Below are 27,738 nucleotides of genomic sequence, written 5' to 3'. Positions count from 1 at the left end.
AAAGAAATGCATGATTGTAAAGATAGAAGTGAGTGAAGTACATGCAAAAGCAAACAAACAAAACTGAAGACAGAAATTTTAATGGCACTGTGGTACATTTTTACAAAGAGTGTACTATGAAGAAAACATCACACAAAGAAATGAACAGAAGACAGCAAAAAATGAACAAAAGACAGCAGTCAAACTGAAAATGAACATTTTAGAACTCATTCTGACTTCCTATATCTGTTTTAGTTGATGTTCTTCTAGTAGAACTGCTGAAAAAATAAAAACTGCAAACAAGAAAAAAAGCGGAACATAAATTTCTTCCTCAAAAATAAACAAGAAATTACAGAAAATCTACTTACTTTCATAAAACGTAAAAATTAAGAGCTCTCCAACTATGTACCAGCTGTTAAACATTAAAATATTGACCCTATTCAACCTACTTGAAAAGCTCACATACTGAGTACATTAATTTCTTCAGTTATGAAGAAATTCTGAAACATTAATTACAGTTTAGAAATATAACAATGTTTTTTTTTCCTCAGAAGGTGAGAGATGACTGAATTAGATCACTGCATAAAATATAATATAATGTTATACAGCATCTTCTTGAAATGTTGGCTCTGCCAGAAATTGTTAATATACTGTTTACTTGCATATTCCAACTATCATTGTACTGTTCATGTATGTACCTCTATCTGTTCACTGAGGTGTTGTAATATGATTGCATAGTGTTAGTTTGGTTTTAAGGATTATATCCCTTAGTTCTATTGCAAATCAATTACTCAGTAGCCCTCATAACATTCATTTTCTAATCTCTCAAAATATTTCCCTCATAATTACGCATTCATATTTCTCTTCTCAAACTCAGTCAACACCGATTCCCTTTGACCAAAATTAAGTCTAAACTGACTTGTCATTCTTGTCTTACCTGTAACAGGCCATGCCTGTAAAAAATATTTGTATAAAGTACTTGCCAGAGTATTCTTCCATGTGTTATAATCCTGAAATGTCTATGCTCTCTTCTGTTCTGCTTTGGCAGATCTTAAAAGTCTGTTGTAATCACAATATTTCTGTTTGGAAGTTTTGTGTATCTGCTCTACATAAAGTATCTGCATCACAGCTAACAACAAATCACTATAACAACTATTTTTCAGGAGTGCCTGGCTTCCACACCTGGGCAGCACTCTTCTTGGCTGAAAATTTGGGCTTTGGAGCAGCAATAATACTGCCTCCGGAGGCAGAATCAGCCCTTGGTGCTACCGGGTAAGATGGGGCAACATAAGAACTAGGGGCTGGTTGGAAGGCCGGTGCAGGTCCAGCTTGATATACTGGATTAGGACCTGTATGATAGGGGGGTGGGGAGGACTGTTGGTAGGGAGGGCTTGGTGCTTGTTGGTAAGGGTTTAAAGGAGGTTGTTGGTAAGCTTGTTGGGGGTGGTATTCTTGTTGATATGGGACTTGATGAGGATGTTGTTGATAAGAATTAAGGGCAGGCTGATATGCATTGGAAGGGGCTTGATGGTAAAGGCCATCATGCATAGGTGACTGACCAGCCATTCCGTAGGGTTGCTGGGCCTGTTGTGGCATAAAACCGTAAGGGGGAGGACCTTGGTTATATGCCATTTGTTGGTTTTGATTTGGAGGACCTATTGCTTGGGCTTGAATTTGGGCCTGGGCCTGGGCCTGGGCCTGAGCTTGAGCTTGAGCCTGAGCCTGGGCTTCAGCTGCTTTTTGAGCAGCAAGCTTTTCAGCTGCCTCCTTTTCTGCAGCAAGTTTTTCTGCTGCTGGGCCATAAGTAAAAAGGGAGGAATTCAGCTGATAGGGCTGATGCTTCATAACATCAAGAACATGAAGTGGTTTCGGGGCAGGTTTTTGCTTATCTTTGTTTTTGTTCTTGTTTGCTGTTGAAGGGCTAGACGAGGGAGGCTGCTTGATAGCACCTGGTGGATATGACGGTGAATGAATTGGATTATATGCCAAAGGCGGGGGAGCTCGGCAATTTGGCGAATATTTCCAGGAAATTGGCAAAGAAGGAGTAGGTGAAGATGGTCTTGCCTTATTGGACTGCACTGTGGAAGAATCCACAATGTACTTCTCCATTCTGGATTGCCTCTTGGCGAACAGTTCAGCTCCTTTCCCTCTCAAGGCTGGCATCTCGAATGCTGAACCATACCCAGAGGGTGACATAGTACTGCTTGCTGGAACAGGAGATGGTGCCTTTGTCCCAGTAGTGTATGAGTTCATTCGTCGTGGAGGAGCGGGCTGAGAGGTCTGAGTTGGACTCCATGGCTTGATTGGTTGGGGAGGCAATTTCTGGGGTTCATTTTGGGCAACTGAACTCTGCTGGTGTTGGGGTGCCCAAACATTTACCGCTGGTTGAGATTGAGATTGTGGTGGTGCCCATTGGCTCACAGGTGGCTGTGATGCCTGCTGTTGAGGTTTCGGTGCCCATGGAGGATGTGCCTGAGGCTGAGTTGGTGCCCAGGGAGGCTGAATTTGATTCTGTGCAGGAGTCCAAGAGTTTATTACTTGTTGAGGATGTTGTTGAGAAGCAGGTTCTTGTCCCCACTGTGGATGTGGTTGGGACTGGGCTGGCATTGGTGGCCAAGGATTCATGGGTTGCTGGACTGGTGCTGTGGGCTGTGGTGGCGGTTGAGTCTGTTGAGCCCACGGAGGCTGCGCTTGAATTGGACTCTGTGGCTGAGTCCATGCATTTGCAGATGGCTGTGTTGGCTCTTGCTGCTTGGCCTGAGAAACCCAAGGTGGTTGGGGCTGTGACTCCCTCTGAGGTTGAGCCCAAGAAGACTGTGGCTGTTTCTGAGGGGGGGATGCCCAATGTGGCATTACTGGGGATTGTTGGAACTCCTGTTGTTGTGTCCAGGCTGGATGTTCCTGAGCTTGATTTTGACCTTGTTGCCAAACACTGATAGGTGGTTGTGCCTGCTCATGCGGCTGAGACCATGGAGCTTGTGGTGTTGACTGATTTGGACTTGGTGCCCAAGAACTGATATGGGGCTGGGGCTGAGGCTGTGGCTGATGTTTGGATGGGGGTGAAGTTTGAGGCTGTGTTACCCAAGAAGGCTGGGTTTGTGTTTTAGAAGGTACTTGCAATTGTACTTCTAGAGGACCTTGAGACTGCGCCATCCACTGTGGCTGTGTTTGAGATGGGACTTGGTTTTGAGATGGGACTTGCAATTGGACATCATTTGGACCCCAAGTACTCACTGGAATCTGCTGATGACCTTGGGTTGGAGCTGGATCCCATGATCTGACAGATGGATCTGATTGTGTAACAGGTGGTGCCACAGGATGAGCAGAATTGATTTGCGGCTGGGGTTGTTTCTCATTCCAGGTTTCTGGTTGCTGGTTCAGCTCCATTTGAGATTCTGGTTGTTTCCAGGCATTGTCTGGAGGAGGCTGTTCAGGACAGTGTGAAATGTTATGGGATACAGGAGCCAACGTAGGCTCTTCTTCAGACAATGTTGGGGCAGGAGCAGCATTAGCCTCTGTGACTGGAGCTTCTGCAGGTGCTGGGACACTGTTTTCGGTTTGCTGCGGGATGGGTTCATCAGTAGTTTCTTGCTGAATAGACCAGGGTGGAGAAACAGGGTTAATGTGAGGTTTAGGAGCTACTGGTGGTGGAACTTTGTGTTTCATCTTAGGAGACTGAAGAAAGTTGCAGGCTTCAGCTCCTAAGCTTAAATAATCTTCTTCTGGACAAGTCTCAAAACCTGCCTTCTTGTCATTCCTGTTCAGGAGATTCAACAGAGCAGGATTAGGTGAAACCTTGGGAGACTCCTTGAAAGTGAACATGGGTTTACTGGCACTCCTCCTTCTTGTATCTTGCAAGATACCAGTCTTGATAGCAGGCACAGATATACGCTCATCACGGGAAGCAATCTGTTCACCTTGTCCCAATGAATACCCAGACTGTTCTTGATTCTCTGCACTTGGTGGGGAGGAAAATGGAGCAGGCACTCTATTCTGAACTGAGAACGGTTTGGCACTTCTGTTTGCGACTAATGGCTGCATTTCATTCTGCATTTGCTGATCAAACATGCCATTCATATGATGTGAATACTGCTGCACTTGCTGTTGTTGGCACTGTTGTTGCTGATTATATGATTGCATGTTTTCATAAATTTTTTGTTGCTGGTAGTCTTGCTGTTGTTGGTACTGATGATGCTGTTGCTGGTATTGTAGCTGCTGCTGGTAGTCTTGATACTGCTGCTGCTGCTGCTGCTGCTGTTGTTGTTGTTGATAGTACTGTTCTTGGTACTGATGATATTGTTGTTGCTGCTTTTGTGCCGAAATGCTGTGGTGTAAATTTACATCCATATAATTCTGGGTCTCTTGTGCTTGCATATAAGTGTGCTCCTCCATGTGTTGGTATGTTTGATGTGTCTCAGGCTCCGGCACCGCTTCAACGGGGATCCCCTTACTTCTCATCTCTTCATGTTCTGCTACTATCTCATCCATGCGCTGTTTGCGCTGGGCAAACATGAGAGCTCCTTTCCCCTTGGTCTCAGGTAGTGCATCCATACCCTGCTGGTTGTCAAGCTTGCGCTCTATCTCAAGTAATCCAGTATCCCAATCAAAGCTTACAATGCTTTTCTGACCTGTGGCATTGGTAAAGAAATCCTCATCAATTTCTGTTTCACTTGTGGCTAGAACAGTGAACTCAACAGTGTGCTCCTCTCCGTCGTCTTCGTCGTCCTTATAATCTGGCTCGTCCTCACCAGTACCGTAGCTTACAAGCGTATACTTCTTGGCCCTCTGTCTATGCTTCTTAAACATCAACACCCCCTTGTTATTAGGGTTGGGGGCAGGAGCCGACAGCAGGAGAGCAATGCGCTTGCATTTGGACTTGGCCTCCTTCACGTGCTTGTCTGAAAGGCTCTCACTGCGCCGGAGCCCTAAGAATGAGAAAACGAGAAGTTTAGGTTACAGGTAGAGGGTGAGGTGGATGAGGTCACAAAGAAGGACTATTGCACATGGTTGGTCCTGATGGTCTAATTCACTGACCTGTGTATGAAGCATATAAATAGCACTGTTACGTGAGCAGCCAATAATTCAAGTCATTTCAAATGAGAGGGCTTGAACTGGGAAAATGCAAGTATTAACTGAGACTAATGTTAAACCAATTGCATATCTGTTTGTTCAAATATATGCATCAGAATATACTGTATGCAAGGTTTTTAAGAAAGTCATGGCTTGCCTGCTAATCAAATGATGAATCCCAGGTTTAACAGGAGTTAAATGGAATTTACAAATCCCCTGACCCACATTACTCCCAATGGCCTAATAAGTCATTCTCCAAGCAGAGATTTGACAACACCATCACCAATTAACTAAATCTTTGATCCATGTATAACATCCAGACATTAACATAAGCCAGTTACAGCTGTGAATGTGTCTAGAGCACGTTACTGAGGTAGTTGAGCCAATAGCAGACACAGCAGAGAAAAAAGAGGGGGTAAAAATAGCCCCAGGGCACTGTGTGGACTTGCTAGTGCCAGAGTGCTAATACAAGCCCATATGTGTAGCTCCAAAAGCTGTAAAAAACACACCCTACCCTATTCCAGTCAAAATACGTAGAAGGCCCCATATTCCCACCAGGCACCTGTGCCAGTCCTTTCAAAATAGGTTTGGCTAAAACTCAGAGAGAATAAAGACATGCCACATTTCTGATTCTTGTCTTTCCAATCTCAAGGTGAAGATAGCCATAGATGAGTGCTCCTTCCTTTTCAGTGCTGCTAAGATGGCCAATTTTAAGGGATCGGGTAACAGGCCAGAGTCACACATGCTGATGTCTGTCAAAAGGCACTTCTGCAAGCATCATTAGCATACCCATGTTTTATTCTTAACTTTACCAGTCATGTCACCCTGCGAGCCCCCACCCATTACGGCTACGGTGAACTATTGCCATGTTCTTTTTTGTTTTATCTATCTATCTATCTATCTATCTATCTATCTATCTATCTATCTATCTATCTATCTATCTATCTATCTATCTATCTAAAAACTACAATAAACATTTGATATTAAAGGTATTACTTAAACACTTACTCATGCTTTTGCTCACAAATTGTAAAGTATACATAATACAAATCATTATACAGTAACTCAGAAAAGTGACATCAAATGGGCATTAAAAAGAAACATGCAAACATGAACTGTGTTGAACTTTTTCTAACTATAACTTTACAAATTAGAAGTGAAAGCAATCCACAGCTGACTCTGTCAGTTCACTGATGCTATATCTATAACCTAAGCTTTTAAAATAAGAAATTACTGCTATTCTTGCAAACAGATACCATATCACACTATAAGAAGAAACACGCTGAAAATCAGATGTTACTTACTGGCGTGCCTTGCCCGGTGCTTGTTGGGCTTGTTGAACTCCCTCTCTGATTCGGAGTCCCACTCCTCTGAGGGAAGTCCAAAGGACACAGATGAGGAGGTGGGAGCTTCTTCAATGTGCCCTCCTTCTTCCCCACCAGAATCCAACCGTTCAATGGCCTCTGCCCCCTCCTTTCCTGAACTGCTTTCAGATAACTGCTGCACTGTCACCTCCACCTGTCCTGGCAAAGCAGGGGGTTTGCTAACCAACACACCCCGCTGACCAAGGGGTTGCCGGTCTTGTCGGGGTACGTAGAGGGGGTTACCTGGAGTAAATGTGGTGGTGGTATAGTTGACACTTTCATCCGTCTTTCTTTGATACACATCTCCCACAACTCCACAAGCACTGCCTAATGAAGTACAGCCTGGCTCTTCCAGGGTGGTCTTGGAGAGCGAGAGCTGCAATTCGACCACAGAGCCCGGGGTTACATCCAAACTGGTGTCTCCAGCACCCTGGGCATTGGTGTCTGAACTTTTATTCCTAGAAGCAGGTATTTGCAGTTGGGTCCGGACCAGTCGGGTACCCACAGCACACTCTCCATCGCTGTCTGTCTCCCCATAATATGCTTCATCCTGGGACTCAGAGGTGTATAGTTCCTGTGGCTCATGAGGCCTGGATGGAGAAGGGATCCGAAAAGTGGTACTAACCATTTCAAAGCTCTCTTGAGCTTGACTACAGCATCTAAAGGGAGGAGATCATGGTAAAATCAATTACACTCTAAAAATGCTTGGTTATTTTTTTTTTCCCCAAATGCTTGATTTTAAGGAAGCCTGTTTCCACCACTGAATAAAAAAAATAAAACAGGTAACTGCTTTTTATCTTACAATTCTGAGAAATAAAGTCGCAATTGCGAGTTATAAGTCCAGTTCTGAGGGAAAAAAAAAGACTGATATGTTCACAGAATTGCGAGTTTATTTCTCACAATTCTGACTTTAACTTGCAATAGCGAGTTATATCACACAGGTGAAAACGGGCTTCCATAGGGTTCAGCTTGTTGGGTCATTTTATTGGGTTGTTTTTAATATTTTTGTTTTTACCCAGGTGCTGGGTTTTTCTGCACTATAAACAAAGATTTGTATATGAAGTTAATCTGCCCAATCAACCCCCAAGACTTCATTATCAAGCAAATTTTTTTTTCTGTGAATCACATATTACTGTCTTATTAATCTACTGTAAGCGAATCTAAGTAAGAGATTCTGTTTTTGTTTGCATAAGAACACAGTGGGTGATATAGTGTGTCTTTGGTATTTCAAAGGTCAAGACAGGCATAAACAAGACATTTCAGGAGCTATACTATAAAAATGCAAATAACTATACAGTTTAATGCATGCATCACAATAAATCGCATTTGGTCTAGAAACAGTGACAGAAGAGGTGGGGCTTAAATATTCCATTAACATTTAATGCTTCTAGTATGAAATGAAAAAGCTATTTCACGCCTAAAAAACTACTGCACAAAGAAAAGTAAACAGGCAACCAGAGAGCATCAAGGAACATTTGTCCAAGGAATAAAATACCTTTTGACAAGCAGCTGTAGACAGTCAGCTGAGGCCTCAGTGAGATCAATAGCGTCTGAGAGACTGAGGTTAGAGCAAGGCTTTCCATTCACTGACACCAGCTCATCATTCTCACACAATCCAGCCACAGCAGCAGGACTACCGTCCTCTATCTATAAAAAAAGATAACAATTGCATCTTTATTAAAAGCACAGCTTTAGCGATTGAAAAAGATATAATCTGAAAGTAAGCTGTAACTACTTGTATAACATAAATGCAAGGGTATGTACTTTATTTTGTACTTAATGCACTTTAATTGGGCTGAAGTCCAACGAAAGATATACTGAAGTACATTTGTGCTTAAGTGGAACTATTGCAAGTATACTTTAGGTACACTTTAAATATTTTGCATTTAAAGACAGATATTATTGAAATTACACAATCCTCATCAATAGTGACATTAAAACCTATTTTAGGCTTAATATTAAGAAATGCGCATTCTGCACAAGGAGTACTCCAAATAAAGTTCAATTACAACTTTTTGATATAATTTTTATATCAGTAAGTCTCAGTAAATATGTTCATAGACTTATACTTACTTAGTTACTTTTTTACTAGTATAGACATTGCAAAACATACAAAAGGTGATTTTAGAGTATTATTTGAGTAGAATGCAGCTTATTAAGACGAGGAAAAAATACAACTCATAAAACAGTAAATTCTTCTTCTAAAAAAACACATCAAATAAAGACAAAAACTTACAATCAATACTACTTAACTGCCCTAGTAAAAAAGTAATATATTTAACATATTTACTGACATATTAACATATTTACTGAGTGATATGACATAAATATTAACATATTTACTGACATATCGCTCCAGACTTAATGATATAAAAATTGTAATTAAACTTTATTTGGAGTACTACTTGTGCACAATGCTCAATTCTTAATATTAAGCCTAAAATATGTTTTAATGTCACTATTGATGAGGACTGTATGATCTTAAAATAATAATATAAATATATAAATGCAAAATATTTAAGGTGTATATCTTTAGTTGGACTTAAGCACAAAATTCGACTTTAAGTATACAATTTAGTATGCTAAAAGTGCAATTATAAAGTATTTATATTAAGTGCATAATATGTAAATGTATTTGTAGTATACTTAGCATAAAATAAATGTATTTAAAATACATTTTAGTATATTTATTTTTAGGGTGGTTACTAGTTTTTTTTTTTTTTTTTGTAAAACAGTGTGGATATAATACTGTACATGAAAAAAACAACAACCTGTAAGCCCATCGTTGGTTCATAGACAGTGTATCTTAATTTAGACCAAGTGCCTCTAATTTACGCATCACAACAGCTGCATGTCAAGTGACTAAACAGTGCTACTGGCCAAAGCAGGTCTATGACCCATTAGCCTTGCAAAGAGAAGCAGAGACACTTCAACCTGAGATTTAATATCAGCCATCTGTAACATTAAGGGCATCACAAATCAACTCCGCTATAAGGTCAAGTCATAAAGCAGAGCGATTGTTCGTCTAAGTAATTGTAGAGTCTCTCTGCTTGATTTAGCACATGGTATTATTGAAATGTTTATGCAGTGACACCAGATACAAGCGAGCAAACGGATCTGTATCGAACTACAGAAAAAAAGACAGAATAATCAGTCCTGAGATGACCTTGTTTATTTGGAAAATTGCATTACTATGCATTAAGTTTAATGGCAGGATTATGAAAACAAATCTATGTTTGACCATCTGCCAGTGATAAATGCCTTCACCTAAAATAAACGTCTTAGATAAATCACCAAAGATCATGAAACTACCTATGCCATGCCATGTCTTCTGAGGTCATATCTTACATTAGAGCAATTTCAATCAAGAATTGTGACATTAGTTCCTCACATTGCAAAAAAAGCTTTTCTTACTTAGATTTTTTTGTCTTGTTTCCAGCTAGAATATCTTCAAATTCTTAAATCAAGAAGGATTTTCTAGACAAGTAAACATTATTTTCTTGTTTTCAGAAAAAACAAGTCAAAATTAAGTGAGGTTTTGCTTAGAACAAGCTAAATAATCTGCCGATGAGGTAAGCAAAAAAAAAAATCTTATTTCAAACAGAAAACAAGATTATTTTTCTTACCCTATTGGCGGATTATTTTGCTTGTTTCAAGCAAAAATGCACTTAATTTTGACTTGTTTTTTCTGAAAACAAGACAAATTTTTACTCATCTAGAAAATCCTTCTTGATTTAAGAATTTTTAGATATTTTGGCTGGAAACAAGATAAAAAATCTATGTAAGAAAAGCATTTTTTTGCAGTGTAGTTCCTCACATTGCAAAAAAAATGCTTTTCTTACTTAGATTTTTTGTCTTGTTTCCAGCCAAAATATCTGAAAATTCTTAAATCAAGAAGGTAAACATTATTTTCTTGTTTTCAGAAAAAAAACCCAAGTCAAAAATAAGTGAGTTTTTGCTTAGAACAAGCTAAATAATCTGCCAGTGGGGTAAGAAAAAAAAATCTTATTTCAAACAGAAAAGAAGATTATTTTTCTTACCCCATTGGCAGATTATTTTGCTTGTTTCAAGCAAAAATGCACTTAATTTTGACTTGTTTTTTTTTTTTTCTGAAAACAAGACAATAATTTTTACTTATCTAGAAAATCCTTTTTGATTTAACAATTTTTAGATATTTTGGCTGGAAACAAGACAAAAAATCTAAGTAAGAAAAGCATTTTTTGTAGTGCAGTATCAAACACAGCTTCTCAAACCAGAAAGAAAATAACATTTTCTTGTTTTGACAACCAAAAATGCTGACTTTAACTTTACTTTACATTACAGTGATGGTTTTCATTTATTGTGGATTATGTGCACTCAAAAAAGTGAGGGTCATGGATTTTCGCTAATTGCTTTGTTAGAGAAAAACATGAAAATATTCAGTGGTGTTTTACTTTTTGTTAAATTGTTGATTTAGTTGAGTTTGTTTGGCGTTACATGCATTTAGGTGATTTACTATAATCGAAATCTGGCAACAGTAAGCTCAGTTCAGTCCAAAAAATTTTGGTTAGAGCCTCACTCCTAAATCTCTAGGAGATTTTGCTTTTCTACTGCATTAAATCATATTCCAACCAACAATTATGATGATTCATAAGCGCTTTGTTCATCTGAATCCCACATAACTGGAACAAATTGCAGAAAAGTACAATCTGACTAAGGAAAATGTTGAGAAAAATGACATTTTAAAAAATGTATCATGCAAATAGACTTTGTGTTACACCTCAAATGATATAAGCATACAGTTGACTGACAGTTCTTGGATCCTGGGCATCAGATGGCAATATTACAATATTAGATTTAGGTAAAATCACCTAAATCTGTAATGTGAAAACACTAACGTGACAATGATTATTTGTAAGGCCTACTCCATTTTTCAGAAGACAATATAGTTCCCGTTGATTACCACTAGAGGTCTGTGTGCAGACTTTTTTCTAGCAATTCGGACTTTTTTCTCACAATTGTGAGATTATATCCTTATTTTTACAGAACTGGGGTATAAACTCGCAATTTTGAGTTATAAAGTCAAAATTGCAATATATAACCTTGAAATTCTGGACTTTTCCCTTGCAATTCTGACTTTTTTCTCACAATTGTGAGTTTATATCTTGCAATTCTGACTTCTTTTTACAGAATTGAGATATACACTCGCAATTGTGAGAAATAAAGTCAGAATTGCGAGATATAACCTTGAAATTCAGATTTTTTCCCCATGCAATTCTGACTTTTTTCTCACAATTGTGAGTTTATATCTTGCAATTCTGACTTCTTTTCACAAAACTGGGGTATAAACTCGCAATTGTGAATTACAAAGTCAAAATTGCATGAAATAACCTTGAAATTCTGGACTTTTTCCTTGCAATTCTGACTTTTTTCTCACAATTGTGAGTTTATATCTTGCAATTCTGACTTCTTTTTACAGAATTGAGATATACACTCGCAATTGTGAGAAATAAAGTCAGAATTGCAAGATATAACCTTGAAATTCTGATTTTTTCCCCATGCAATTCTGACTTTTTTCTCACAATTGTGAGTTTATATCTTGCAATTCTGACTTCTTTTCACAAAACTGGGGTATAAACTCGCAATTGTGAGTTACAAAGTCAAAATTGCATGATATAACCTTGAAATTCTGGACTTTTTCCTTGCAATTCTGACTTTTTTCTCACAATTGTGAGTTTATATCTTGCAATTCTGACTTCTTTTCACATAACTGGGGTATAAACTCACAACTGTGAGTTATAAAGTCAGATCTGTAGAATATATACTTGCAATTGTGAGAAATAAAGTCAGAATTGCAAGATGTAACCTCACAATGCTCACATTTTTCTTGCAATTCTGACTTTTTTGAACAATTCATAGTTTATATCTTGCAATTCTGACTTCTTTTCACAGCATTGATATATAAACTCGCAATTGTAAGTTATAAAGTCAGAATTGCGAGATATAAACTTGCATTTTTGAGTTATAGTCAGATTTGTAGAATATATAATTGCAATTGTGAGAAATAAAGTCAGAATTGCAAGATGTAACCTCACAAATGCTTACTTTTTTCTTGCAATTTTGACTTTTTGGCACAATTTTGAGTTTATATCTTGCAATTCTGACTTCTTTTCACAAAACTGGGGTATAAACTCGCAATTGTGAGTTACAAAGTCAAAATTGCATGATATAACCTTGAAATTCTGGACTTTTTCCTTGCAATTCTGACTTTTTTCTCACAATTGTGAGTTTATATCTTGCAATTCTGACTTCTTTTCACAAAACTGGGGTATAAACTCGCAATTGTGAGTTACAAAGTCAAAATTGCATGATATAACCTTGAAATTCTGGACTTTTTCCTTGCAATTCTGACTTTTTTCTCACAATTGTGAGTTTATATCTTGCAATTCTGACTTCTTTTCACATAACTGGGGTATAAACTCACAACTGTGAGTTATAAAGTCAGATCTGTAGAATATATACTTGCAATTGTGAGAAATAAAGTCAGAATTGCAAGATGTAACCTCACAATGCTCACATTTTTCTTGCAATTCTGACTTTTTTGAACAATTCATAGTTTATATCTTGCAATTCTGACTTCTTTTCACAGCATTGATATATAAACTCGCAATTGTAAGTTATAAAGTCAGAATTGCGAGATATAAACTTGCATTTTTGAGTTATAGTCAGATTTGTAGAATATATAATTGCAATTGTGAGAAATAAAGTCAGAATTGCAAGATGTAACCTCACAAATGCTTACTTTTTTCTTGCAATTTTGACTTTTTGGCACAATTTTGAGTTTATATCTTGCAATTCTGACTTCTTTTCACAAAACTGGGGTATAAACTCGCAATTGTGAGTTACAAAGTCAAAATTGCATGATATAACCTTGAAATTCTGGACTTTTTCCTTGCAATTCTGACTTTTTTCTCACAATTGTGAGTTTATATCTTGCAATTCTGACTTCTTTTCACAAAACTGGGGTATAAACTCGCAATTGTGAGTTACAAAGTCAAAATTGCATGATATAACCTTGAAATTCTGGACTTTTTCCTTGCAATTCTGACTTTTTTCTCACAATTGTGAGTTTATATCTTGCAATTCTGACTTCTTTTCACATAACTGGGGTATAAACTCACAACTGTGAGTTATAAAGTCAGATCTGTAGAATATATACTTGCAATTGTGAGAAATAAAGTCAGAATTGCAAGATGTAACCTCACAATGCTCACATTTTTCTTGCAATTCTGACTTTTTTGAACAATTCATAGTTTATATCTTGCAATTCTGACTTCTTTTCACAGCATTGATATATAAACTCGCAATTGTAAGTTATAAAGTCAGAATTGCGAGATATAAACTTGCATTTTTGAGTTATAGTCAGATTTGTAGAATATATAATTGCAATTGTGAGAAATAAAGTCAGAATTGCAAGATGTAACCTCACAAATGCTTACTTTTTTCTTGCAATTTTGACTTTTTGGCACAATTTTGAGTTTATATCTTGCAATTCTGACTTCTTTTCACAAAACTGGGGTATAAACTCGCAATTGTGAGTTACAAAGTCAAAATTGCATGATATAACCTTGAAATTCTGGACTTTTTCCTTGCAATTCTGACTTTTTTCTCACAATTGTGAGTTTATATCTTGCAATTCTGACTTCTTTTCACAAAACTGGGGTATAAACTCGCAATTGTGAGTTACAAAGTCAAAATTGCATGATATAACCTTGAAATTCTGGACTTTTTCCTTGCAATTCTGACTTTTTTCTCACAATTGTGAGTTTATATCTTGCAATTCTGACTTCTTTTCACATAACTGGGGTATAAACTCACAACTGTGAGTTATAAAGTCAGATCTGTAGAATATATACTTGCAATTGCGAGAAATAAAGTCAGAATTGCAAGATGTAACCTCACAATGCTCACATTTTTCTTGCAATTCTGACTTTTTTGAACAATTCATAGTTTATATCTTGCAATTCTGACTTCTTTTCACAGAATTGATATATAAACTCGCAATTGTAAGTTATAAAGTCAGAATTGCAAGATATAAACTTGCATTTTTGAGTTATAGTCAGATTTGTAGAATATATAATTGCAATTGTGAGAAATAAAGTCAGAATTGCAAGATGTAACCTCACAATGCTTACTTTTTTCTTGCAATTTTGACTTTTTGGCACAATTTTGAGTTTATATCTTGCAATTCTGACTTCTTTTCACAGAACTAGGGTATAAACTCGCAATTGTGAGTTATAAAGTCAGAATTGCAAGATATAAACTTGCATTTTTGAGATATAGTCATATTTGTAGAATATTTACTTGTAATTAAGTGAAATAAAGTCAGAATTGCAAGATGTAACCTAACAATGCTCATGTTTTTCTTGCAATTCTGACTTTTTTGCACAATTGAGTTTATATCTTGCAATTCTGGCTTCTTTTCACAGAACTGATATATACACTTGCATTTGTAAGTTATAAAGTCAAAATTGCGAGATATAAACTTGCATTTTTGAGTTATAGTCAGATTTGTAGAATATATAATTGCAATTGCGAGAAATAAAGTCAGAATAGCAAGATATAACCTCAAAATTCAGTTTTTTTAATGTAATTCTGACTTCTTTTTACAGAATTGAGATATAAACTCACAATTGTGAGTTATAAAGTCAAAATTGCAGGATATAAACTTGCATTTGTCAGTTATAAAGTAAGAATTGTAGAATATAGCTTGCTATTTTGAGAAATAAAGTCAGAATTGCAGAAATGCGAGATATAAACTTGCATTTTTGAGTTATAGCCAGATTTGTAGAATATATACTTGCAATTGCGAGAAATAAAGTCAGAATTCCAAGATATAACCTTACAATTCTCACGTTTTTCTTGCAATTCTGACTTTTTTGAACAATTCATAGTTTATATCTTGCAATTCTGACTTCTTTTCACAGAATTGATATATAAACTCGCAATTGTAAGTTATAAAGTCAGAATTGCAAGATATAAACTTGCATTTTTGAGTTATAGTCAGATTTGTAGAATATATAATTGCAATTGTGAGAAATAAAGTCAGAATTGCAAGATGTAACCTCACAATGCTTACTTTTTTCTTGCAATTTTGACTTTTTGGCACAATTTTGAGTTTATATCTTGCAATTCTGACTTCTTTTCACAGAACTAGGGTATAAACTCCGATTTGTGAGTTATAAAGTCAGAATTGCAAGATATAAACTTGCATTTTTGAGATATAGTCATATTTGTAGAATATTTACTTGTAATTAAGTGAAATAAAGTCAGAATTGCAAGATGTAACCTAACAATGCTCATGTTTTTCTTGCAATTCTGACTTTTTTGCACAATTGAGTTTATATCTTGCAATTCTGGCTTCTTTTCACAGAACTGATATATACACTTGCATTTGTAAGTTATAAAGTCAAAATTGCGAGATATAAACTTGCATTTTTGAGTTATAGTCAGATTTGTAGAATATATAATTGCAAATGCGAGAAATAAAGTCAGAATAGCAAGATATAACCTCAAAATTCTTTTTTTTTTAATGTAATTCTGACTTCTTTTTACAGAATTGAGATATAAACTCACAATTGTGAGTTATAAAGTCAAAATTGCAGGATATAAACTTGCATTTGTCAGTTATAAAGTAAGAATTGTAGAATATAGCTTGCAATTTTGAGAAATAAAGTCAGAATTGCAAGATGTAACCTCAAAATACTCATGATTTACTTGCAATTCTGACTTTTTTGCACAATTGAGTTTATATCTTGCAGTTCTGGCTTCTTTTCACAGAATTGATATATAAACTTGCATTTGTAAGTTATAAAGTCAAAATTGCGAGATATAAACTTGCATTTTTGAGTTATAGTCAGATTTGTAGAATATATAATTGCAATTGCGAGAAATAAAGTCAGAATAGCAAGATATAACCTCAAAATTCAGTTTTTTTAATGTAATTCTGACTTCTTTTTACAGAATTGAGATATAAACTCACAATTGTGAGTTATAAAGTCAAAATTGCAGGATATAAACTTGCATTTGTCAGTTAAAAAGTAAGAATTGTAGAATATAGCTTGCTATTTTGAGAAATAAAGTCAGAATTGCAGAAATGCGAGATATAAACTTGCATTTTTGAGTTATAGCCAGATTTGTAGAATATATACTTGCAATTGCGAGAAATAAAGTCAGAATTCCAAGATATAACCTTACAATTCTCACGTTTTTCTTGCAATTCTGACTTTTTTGCACAGAACTAATATATAAACTTGCAATTATAAGTTATAAAGTCAGATATGTGAGATATAAACTTGCATTTTTGAGTTATAGCCAGATTTGTAGAATATATACTTGCAATTGCGAGAAATAAAGTCAGGATTGAAAGATATAACCCCACAGTTCTCATTTTTCCTTGCATTTATGACATTTTTTGCACAACTGTGAGTTTATATCTTGTAATTCTGACTTCTTTTCAGAGAATTGGGGTATAAACTTTTTAAAAATGTATCATGTAAATAGACTTTGTGTTACACCTCAAATGATATACGCATACAGTTGACTGACAGTTCTTGGATTCTGGGCATCAGATGGCAATATTACAATATTAGATTTAGTTAAAATCACCTAAATCTGTAATGTGAAAACACTAACGTGACAATGGTTATTTGCTAGGCCTACTTTATTTTTCAGAAGACAATATAGTTCCCATTGATTACCACTAGAGGGCTGTGTGCAGTCAACAAAAGACAACCCTTTCAAACACATTCAAGTTAATCTGATGAAAAATAAAATATCTGAGACTCACAGTGAGTATAAATGATCCACAGAAAGGTTTTGTCTCCAGCGGCTTCTCTTCTGTTTCTAAATATTTAGATACTAGCAAATATATGTCCAAATGGTCCACCAACATCATTTTTCATTAACACACAGCTGTAGCTTTACAGCACATTATAGTGTAAATATTGAAAACAGCACACACTGATATTTCCTATTTGAATTCATTAACAATGTGGCCTACATACAGCTCTCCCAACTATTATGTTGCACATTAGCAATCATTAAAAATAGCAAAGCCTTATAAAGCCACTGGCAAGATGCCCAGCTGAAAGGTGAAGGTTCTTTAATTGAATAAAACCGTTGGAGCTGTGGGATTGTTATGAAGCTGTAGAACAGCTCTGGTCACCGTATAAGGGCTTTTCTGAGGGACGGAGCCTATACAATCACTGCCCAGATGGACAAGTAACAGCAGATTTGAACACAAACCTCATCCAAAAAAGGAGGGGAAGAAACCAAGCATTCGTACTTGTGACCACAGTAAATCTTATCAGGGGGTAACAACAAACAGGACATTTTGCTTTATGTAAGCACACAATAGAAATGCAGCTTCAGCATTTATTTAGCGAAATAACTGTATTTGCAGAGAATATATTAGTGAAAGAAAAGGCCACTTAACTGCACTTACAGAGTGCATTTTTATGACTAATACAGTACTAAAGGTTTTCGTTTTCAGGTTACTAAAGCACATGTAAAGTACTTGATTAAAATGTTAACTGTTGTGGCCTTTAAGCACAGAAGCTTGTTTCTGCCACTGAATAAAAAAAGTTTCTGGAAATTTTGATCAAAAACCTGCAACTGTGGGTTATAGAGTCAGAACTGCAGGATATAAACTTGCAATTGCGAGAAATAAAGTCAGAATTGCATGATATAACCTTGACTTCCTTTTACAGAATTGAGATATAAACTTACATTCATGAGTAATTAGGGCAGAATTGCAAGAGCTAAACTTACGATTGCGAGAAATGGAAGCCAGAATTGCAAGATAGAACCTTGATAATGATTGTTAATTTTTTCTGACTTCTTTTCACAGAATTGAGATATAAACTCGCAATTGTGAGTTATAAAGTCGCAAAATATAACCTCAAAATTCTGACTTTTTCTTGCAATTCTGACTTTTTTATCAAAATCGTGAGTTTATATCTTGCAAATCTGACTTCTTACAGAACTGGGGTATAAACCAGTTATATTGTGAGATTTGCGAATTGCGAGATATAATCTTGGAATTCTGACTTTTTTTCACTGAATTGAGATATAGACTCATAATCATGAGTTATAAAGTCAGAATTGTAGGATATGGACTTGCAATTGCAAGAAATAAAGTCAGAATTGCGAGATTTAACCTTGAAATTCTGATTTTTTTCTTGCAGTTCTGACTTTTTTCTCACAATTGTGAAATTATATCCTGTAATTCTGAGTTATTTTTTACAGAACTGGGGTATAAACTCGAAATTTTGAGTTATAAATACAGAATTGAAAGATATAAACTTGTATTTGTGAGTTATAAAGTCAGAATTGCAAAATATAACCTCGAAAATGCTGACTTTTTTCTTGCAATTCTGACTTTTTTCTCAAAATTGTGAGTTTATATCTTGCAAATCTGACTTCTTACAGAACTGGGGTATAAACCAGTTATATTGTGAGATTTGCGAATTGCGAGATATAATCTTGGAATTCGGACTTTTTTTCACTGAATTGAGATATACACTCATAATCATGAGTTATAAAGTCAGAATTGTAGGATATGGACTTGCAATTGCAAGAAATAAAGTCAGAATTGCGAGATTTAACCTTGAAATTCTGATTTTTTTCTTGCAGTTCTGACTTTTTTCTCACAATTGTGAAATTATATCCTGTAATTCTGAGTTATTTTTACAGAACTGGGGTATAAACTCGAAATTTTGAGTTATAAATACAGAATTGCAAGATATAACCTTGTATTTGTGAGTTATAAAGTCAGAATTGCAAAATATAACCTCGAAATGCTGACTTTTTTCTTGCAATTCTGACTTTTTTCTCACAATTGTGAGTTTATATCTCACAATTCTGATTTCTTTTTAAGGTCTGGGGTATAAACTTGCAATTGTGAGTTATAAAGTTAGTTGTGAGATATAAACTTGCATTTGTGAGTTATAAAGTCAGAATTGTAGGATATAAACTTGCAATTTGCTAGAATTAAATCAGAACTTCAATATATAACCTCGAAATGCTGACTTTGTTCTTGTAATTCTGACTTTTTTCTCACAATTGTGAGTTTATATCTCACAATTCTGACTTCTTTTTTAAGGATTGGGGTATAAACTCACAATTGTGAGTTATAAAGTCAGAATTGTAGGATATAAACTTGCAATTTGCTAGAATTAAATCAGAACTTCAATATATAACCTCGAAATGCTGACTTTTTTCTTGTAATTCTGACTTTTTTTCAAAAATTGTGAGTTTATATTTCACAATTCTAACTTCTTTTTACAGAATTGGGGTATAAACTCGCAATTGTGAGTTATAAAGTCAGAATTGTAGGATATAAACTTGCAATTGCGAGAATTAAATCATAATTGCAATATATAACCTTGAAATGCTGACATTTCTTGTAATTCTGACTTTTTTCTAACAATTGTAAGATTATATCTCATAACTCTGACTTCTTTTTACAGAATTGGGGTATAAACTCGCAACTGTGAGTAATAAAGTCAGAATTGCAAGATATAAACTTGCATTTGTGAGGTATAAAGTCAGAAAGAAGTTTGAAGTTTTTTCTTGCAATTCTCACTTTTTTTCAAAAATTGTGAGTTTATATTTCACAATTCTGACTTATTTTACAGAACTTGCAATTGTGAGTCATAAAGTCCAATCCAAGAAAAAAGGACTACTTTTTATTTTTGTACATCTGAGCACATTTAATACAATTCACAAGGGACATAAAATGCATGCTAGGCTACCTGACAAAATATTTCTTTAGGTTTCCAGCATCGGGAGATACAAAGGAAATCAACACGACATTGCAAACATGCTACTGATTGCAGTACATACTGTACTAAGACAGTAGAATGTGCTTAAACAACGAGCCAAAATGTTATCTAGCAAATAATAATGTCAGTTCAAGCAAGTAAAATCAAGAAAGTAAAGCAGAAAATCTTAAAAAAAGCAAGCTGCTTCAAAGAAACCATAAGCATTCGTTATTCAACACTTTGATTTTCTTTTGTTTGAAAGCAAGGCTGATTGCGTTATAGGGCATTTGTTACTTGGACATTGTAATCAAACATTATTTGGCACAAAAAGTACATTTCAAATGTAACATTTTGGAAGAGAAAGTCAAAAGCAAAATTAGTATTGTCCCCATAACCACACTGAGTAAATTTAACATGCTGGAAAGTTCTCTCGGCTACTTCTGCCTCCTACAGCTTAAAGCAATTATCTTTCAGTGTTTCCAACAGACATTTCAGGTAAAATGAACCATGGTGGTCTACAGACTGTCAGGTTCCCATTGTTAAATCCACATTAGCCGTAAATGGTGGACTTTAATATACTTGTGCTGGGTGAGTCGGGGAGCTGTTTACCGCAGCACACGGGAGTGAATCCAACTCTAATGTTGATAGCTAAATGACTTAAGGTTAGACATAAGTCTTTACTACAGATTGCTGGATGCCTTCCATGGGTTAACGGTTCATTATGAAAATGTTTTTGTTCGTGCATGTTCAAAGGAGACTGTAGCAATCTGTCCTTCTAATGAACTCACATTGGGCCTCTTTGTACATGCCAAAACATCCATGATGTGCTGTAATTGTATGAAAGAATAATAAAGTGCACTATTTTACCATTAAAAGACAATGATGTACATCATTTTTGTGACCCTGGTCCACAAAACCAGTCTTAAGTAGCACGGGTATATTTGTAGCAATAGCAAAAAATACACTGCGTGAGTCAAAATTAACATTTTTCTTTTATGCCAAAAATCATTAGGATATTAAGTAACGATCATGTTCCATGAAGATATTTTGTAAATTACCTAACGTAAATATATCAAAGCTTAATTTTTGATTAGTAATATGCATTGCTAAGAACTTCATTTGTACAACTTTTCTCAATAGATTTTTTTGCACCCTCAGATTGCAGATTTTCAAACAGTTGTATCTCTGCCAAAAATTGTGCTATCCTAACAAACTATACAATGGAAAGCTTATGTTTTTAGCTTTCAGATGTTGTATAAATCTCAATTTTTTGTGATCCTTGGTCACTTATTTATAAAGCATGCAAATTATAAATTATTGTTATTGCAGATGTCTATTACATAATATAAAACGTTACACACATACATGAAAAGAAATGTGATTATTAGCGTTGAATGAATACTTGCAGTGTACTTGAAATCTTAAAAGTACATATATAAAAATATGTATTTGCATATGAAATAAAAGGCTTTCTTAAAGACAGATGCTCTCATGACTGTTTCTTAAGATGCTTAAGTATGCTTTTATAAGGTGCACTTTGTAATAATATTAAATTAAAAGTTTCATTTTATTTTTATTTATTTTAAATGCACTTAAAGCATTACAAATGTGTAACTGGAAATACATTTAAATGCATGACATACAAACTCCATAGAAACAATAATAAAATCTATTTTAATTGACCATAAATGCAGTAATTATGAAATTACATATAAAAATGTACTTATAGTAAGTTCTACTTAAGTGGGTAAAACAGCACTCTAAAGTTCAGCTAACTGGATTTAATATGCATTTAAATCATAATACAGTTTCATTTAATTGAAATTAGCGTGAAATTAAGTGTCCAAATGCATTATATTCGCACTTAACTACATTATTTCCATAGTACTTTAAGTCAGTATTTCTCAGCTTCATGTCAAATAGGTTTTTAGGCATGTTTCTCTGTTGAGTTTGCTTTTAGATGAGTCAGGTAAAAGTTATGTCCTCCAGATGACTTAGAGGAGCATGGGGTCACCCCACAAAGATGGGAGCATGTATCTGTGAGAACCGTCATATTATCAGCTCAAGCTCTCTCATGACAGCGCAAACAAATATGTGACTGCTCAGCTAAAAGTGCATATGTCTCAAGTAAGCGTCAAGTCAGCAATTATACAGATCTAACTGCACCCTAACAGAAAAAACAGGATTAATATTACATATAATATTCTAAAAATTCAATTTATTGAACATTTACTCACCCTCAGGCCATCCAAGATGAAGAAATTCAGCATTACGTAACTTGCTCACCGATGGATCCTCTGCAGTGAATGGGTGCCATCAGAATGAGAGTTTAAACAGCTGATAAAAACATCAAAAGTAATCCACACCACTCCAGTCCATCAAGTAATGTCTTGTGAAGAGAAAAGCTGTGTCTTTGTAGACAATTTATCTTTCATTAAGACATTTTAATTTCAAATAGTTTCTTCATGAGTCCATTGAAATATGCACAGATCAAGCACTGTTTACAAGCCAAAACAGTTCTAGACACATATGTGGGTGGATTTTGATGTGAGAGAACAATTTTTTTTTTTACTTGGGGAAGCTTTATTATAGATTATTGACTCGTATTTTGGCCAAAAGCAACAGTTTAAAGTTAAAAATGTCTGAAATGATGGATTTGTTTCTTAGAAAACACAGCTTTCTTGCTTCACGAGATGTTAAGTGATGGACTGGAGTGGTGTGGATTACTTTTGGATTATTGTGATGTTTTTATCAGCTGTTTGGACTCGGATTCTGACGGCACCCATTCACTGCAGGGGATTCATTGGTGAGCAAGTGATGGAATGCTACATTTCAACTCATCTATATCGTTGATAACCTGAAGGTGAGTAAAATACTCATTATTTCTATTTCTGCTGTTACTGTGGTGATGATGACAACCTCATGAAAGCTAAACTGAAATGATTCATGTTTTATGTGATGATGAAGTGATGTGATAAATGAGCATTATTTATTATAACAAGGGCCATATTAATCAAATTATCAGAAAATGAATTTTGCACAAATATCAACAGATCTTCATCCATCCCAAGGGAAGTTAAGTGTGCATCTGTTTAGAAGTTATTCAGCAGCATATATGCTTCTTGTTTAATTATGCAGTCCTGAAATATACAATGGACATAGTCTTAGATTTATGAGTTTAGGCTCTGTGGGTACACTGCATTTCTCAAGTAATGTTATATTTTAAAGGTGCACTTTTAAAATTATAATGACACCAAAAACAGAAGCTTACTTTGCCGGCTTTAATGAGGGTTAAACTTGGGTGTAATATCATTACAAAAGTTAAAGTTTGCCAATTAGGAGTTTGCCAAGGCTAAGGACTGAAGCCACACTAATGGCTATTAATGTTTTACTGATTGTAAAATATGCACTGTAAACAAAAACTGTAGAAATTACAGTATTACTGGCAGCTGGTTGCCAGTAACTTACTGTAGATTTAAATTTATGCTATTTACTGGCAACAGTTTGTTCAAAGTTAATTGAACATTAAACATTAACAAGTTTTTATCTTTACAGAATAAAACTAAAATAACAGCCTCATGCAAAGCATTCTGGGAACCAAAATCTGAAGGAAAAAAACTGAAAAAGGTTGATGAAGGTTTCTGGTTCCCAGAATGCTTTGCATTAGGTTGTTATTTTATAGTTTTATTCTGTAAAGACAAAGACTTGTTAATGTTTAATATTCATTTAACTTTGAACAAACTGTTGCCAGTAAATAACATAAATTAAAAATCTACAGTAAGTTACTGGCAACCAGCTGCAGAACTACAGCAAATTTTTTACAGTGTGACTATATTTTGTGAACAACGCTTTAAGGGGCTACAAATAAATGAGTTTTTCAGCTGAGAAAGAAATTATTGCTTAACTACTTGTACACTGACCAGAAACACATCCAATATGCCCAGATGACTTCAGACTCATGTCTAATCTGTTATTGTTGATTTGTTCTATTGTTGTCAGTTCTATTGACAAGTACCTACATTTTTACCATACATGTTTTCCAGGGTATTACGTTTGCTACACATTATTAGCTACATTGCTGGACTCAAAGTTGTAGATGCAACGTGTGTAAGAGGTACACTGTTAAAAAAAAAAAAAAAAGATTTTTTAAATTGCAAATAAAACAATGATTATTAGATTATGTTTTACAAGAAAATACTATTTCAGTCTTGAAAATGTCATGTTTAATTTAACGTGTTACTTGCCGTTTCTTGTGAGGTTTAGTAATTTCTGATTAAAAACTGTTTCAAAGTAAACCCTACAACAATTTTATTAAATTTTCTTTTCTTTCACTGTAAGTTCTTGTCTACTGGCTTTCCAAGAGTGCTGATATTTAATAAAATAGCATTTGTAATGTTCCAAGCAAATAAAACAAGTATTTGAATTTGAATTGTGCTCAACAAAACAAAGAAACTCATAGAGGTTTGGAACAACTTTAAGGTGAGTAAATGATGACAGAATTTTCAGTTTTGGCTGAACTATCCCTTTAAGTGTGTTAGTATTTTTGTTAAAACTGTGCAATACAACTGAATGGACATGTTGCATGCAATTAAATACATAATCTTAAATATTAGGCCTAAATTGTTTTGTTTAAGTAACTAGTGATTTTTTCATCATTAGGAAAAAATGGAAAAAGATACAAAAAGATCAAACTAAATTCTGAATTACAGACATGCCAATATTCCGTACAACAGCATTCATGCTATAGCGTTATATATATGGACCACAAAACCTGCCATAAGGGACTTTTTTTTTTTATTAAGATGTATGCCTCTATATATAGTAACGATTTTGTTAGGATAGGACAATATTTGGCCAAGATGCAACTATTTGAAAATATGGAATCTGAGGATGCAAACAAATTAAAATATTGAGAAAATTCCCAGCAAGCAATAGCCGTCATTTCACCGTCTGGGTTAACTATAAACCCGATATAGTCCGGCTATGTGTAACCCACTTCCAGCCCAAATAATCTTGAATTTGGTTGCATGCCATTTTTTGGCAAAATAACTAGTTAGATGTATGATATTCCATCCTGTAAGCAAACTCAGCAGCGTTTACAAGGTTTTATGGCTTAATTTTTGTAATTTTAATTTGTCATTTTTAAATTGATGACTAGTCTAATACTGGGATATTTGTAGACGTCTATTAAATTTTCACTGACAGCCCAAATACAAACTTGTTTTATAGACGTCTTTTAGACCAAAAAATGCTTGCTGGGTTGCCTTTAAAGTTGTCCAAATTAAGTTCTTAGCAATGCATTTGAAAGTTTTGATATATTTACAGTAGGAAATTTACAAAATATCTTCATGGAACATGATCTTTACTTAATATCCTAATGATTTTTGGCATAAAAGATAATCATTTTGACCCATACAATGTATTTTTGGCTATTGCTACAAATATACCTGTGCTACTTAAGATTTTGTGGTCCAGGGTCACATATCGCGTAAAGATTTTGCCCTCTGTTTACATATTGTATTTCATATTTCAAGAGCTTTTAAACTTGTTAAGCTGTTACATAAACAAAGCATTTAAGTATAAACATATGTCTCCACGGGGTCAGAGGCTGTGTTGAGGGTGATGCTGATTATCTCCATAGAAATATTCCATATTTCATCATAAATACAACTTAAAACGTTCAGTTATGGACATGTTCTAAGTTAGCACTCACAAAACTTGCTGATATAAGAAAATGAGTTTTACTAATTCGCAAATTATCAATGAATCAATGGTTCCTCTACCGTTAGAAAATCAACTAATAATTCCAGCCGCTGGAAAATAACAGTTTAGATTCTTGATATGTATGGGAGTGATGACAGATTGCCTGTACTTGGCCAACAAACTTTGTTAGCTTTGCTGTGACCATATAAGGACCCCTGCTCAAGTCTGGGACAGGCAGAGCTTGCGCAGCACAGATCTGCCTGTAAAATTCAGCTAAAGAAAAACAACTTTGCCAGTGGACATTTATCAAAACAACAGGCCAATTTGAACTCTGCGGGTGGCCACTAAGACATGTTGTCATTATGCAAGAATCCAACTCAATGTTCATTTACAGCGTTGTCCAAATGTCCAGCAAAGACAGTTCACTGTTAGTTAACTCTATAGGAGAACTACATTTATATAAAACCTTAAAATATAGCAATTTAAGCCTTTAACCTTTGCTTAAACTAAAATGTATATTAAATCCACCTTCATCCAAGAGAAAAACTTTAAAGATGAAAAAAACTTTACTATGTAAGATGCTGTATTAAACACAAGCTTATTAGAAAATAAGAAATCTTATTGAAAAGAGCTGCTTAATCCAACCTAAAATGAGTTGCTGGTTTTATCTAACCCAATCTGGTGTTTATCTAATAAACCTTTAGCTGGCATCCCAGCTAAAAAAGTGCCAAAAACCTAAACTAAAGACTAGAAAAACAGCAGAGTCGTCTGAAAGTGCATTTGTGTGTTTCAATATAAAAATCAAACACATAAGACAAATTGGAGAAACAGCCTTATAATAAAACAACAGAAAACAATTCATCATCGTCACCAGGTACTCTGCCAGTCTGCTATAAACTGTGTTATTATTAAATCCTCATCATCATAATACTAGGTTATAGTCTCACCTCAAGCACCTGGATCGGATGTTGGGGGTCTTGAGAGCTCTGGTGGAGTTTGAATCCCCAAGGCGCGCCGCCGCGCAGCGTCACGCACGCGAACTCGCCCGTGCCCATCCTCCTGCCGCTGTCCTCCAGTCTGAGAGAAGTCTAGTTTGTTCTGCGATATCTGAGGCTGCCTTTGGTGGGTGTAAAGCCACAACAGCTGGAGTCCGGCCCTCTTTTCGGCGTCATTCTTCAGAGACCATCCTGAGGAGAGTAACCGTTCTTAACTCAGGTTTAACCGAAGCTTAAAAAAATCAACGCGCCAAAAATCGTGACAAAACGCAAACACTTATTAACCCTCTGGTTGTGTTCTTGTCAAATTGACCCCAAAAAGATTTTCTTTTTCCCGAAAATAACGTTATCTAGTTAACGTTATCTCATTGACTTCCTGACTTTGTTCACACAGGTTATAAGTACTTCTCATAAATAAAATTAAAAAATCGTTAGTTTTTGTGGGTTTTATTTAGTCACACTTGTGGTGTTCCCGGACCAGACTCCAAACAATTGCTTATAAATCTCTCATTATGCTATATTATCACCAAATATTGGATTCATTCACTTGTTCCCCTTTCAGTCGAATCACTTCGACGTTCCATTGGGATCTGGCTTGAGAGACCGATCATCTCTGAGCCTTATATAAAAAAAGGCCAATTGAAAATTGGCCAGTGGACGTGCGCGCCGGCCACGCCCCCGTACATACGGGTATATAAGATGGCGGCGCGCACCACTCAGACTTTTGCTTTCAGAGCCGATGTGTCGAGCCTCTACAGAAGGAAAAAAATTAAAGAAAAGAGTTCCTGAGTTCCTGCTCTCTTTCCTGCCGGTGTGCCGCCA

General features: G+C 35.4%; 1 protein-coding gene across 1 annotated transcript; it reads right to left on the bottom strand.

Annotated features, from left to right (window-relative positions):
• Window positions 1-64: 64 nt before the first annotated feature.
• synpo2a (synaptopodin 2a) lies at window positions 65-26,985 on the bottom strand. Its single transcript, XM_073835611.1, has 4 exons — window positions 26,869-26,985; window positions 7,909-8,060; window positions 6,354-7,072; window positions 65-4,904 (listed from the first exon to the last, which is right to left on the bottom strand). The coding sequence occupies exons 1-4, from the start codon at window positions 26,974-26,976 to the stop codon at window positions 1,132-1,134; spliced, it is 4,752 nt and encodes a 1,583-aa protein (XP_073691712.1). The 5' UTR covers window positions 26,977-26,985; the 3' UTR covers window positions 65-1,131.
• Window positions 26,986-27,738: the final 753 nt, after the last annotated feature.

The sequence above is a fragment of the Garra rufa genome, chromosome 3 (genome assembly GCF_049309525.1).
Source record: "Garra rufa chromosome 3, GarRuf1.0, whole genome shotgun sequence".
NCBI lineage: Eukaryota > Metazoa > Chordata > Actinopteri > Cypriniformes > Cyprinidae > Garra > Garra rufa.
This window is presented reverse-complemented; position numbering and strand designations above follow the sequence as displayed.

Bases quoted from the DNA above. Each gene is read 5' to 3' on its own strand.
- synpo2a (XM_073835611.1), bottom strand. From the start codon at position 26,976: ATGGGCACGGGCGAGTTCGCGTGCGTGACGCTGCGCGGCGGCGCGCCT. The intron at 8,061-26,868 runs GTGAGACTATAA...CTTTTTTTATAG, and splicing joins ATCCGATCCAGGTGCTTGAG to ATAGAGGACGGTAGTCCTGC. The intron at 7,073-7,908 runs GTATTTTATTCC...TCCTCCCTTTAG, and splicing joins CTACAGCTGCTTGTCAAAAG to ATGCTGTAGTCAAGCTCAAG.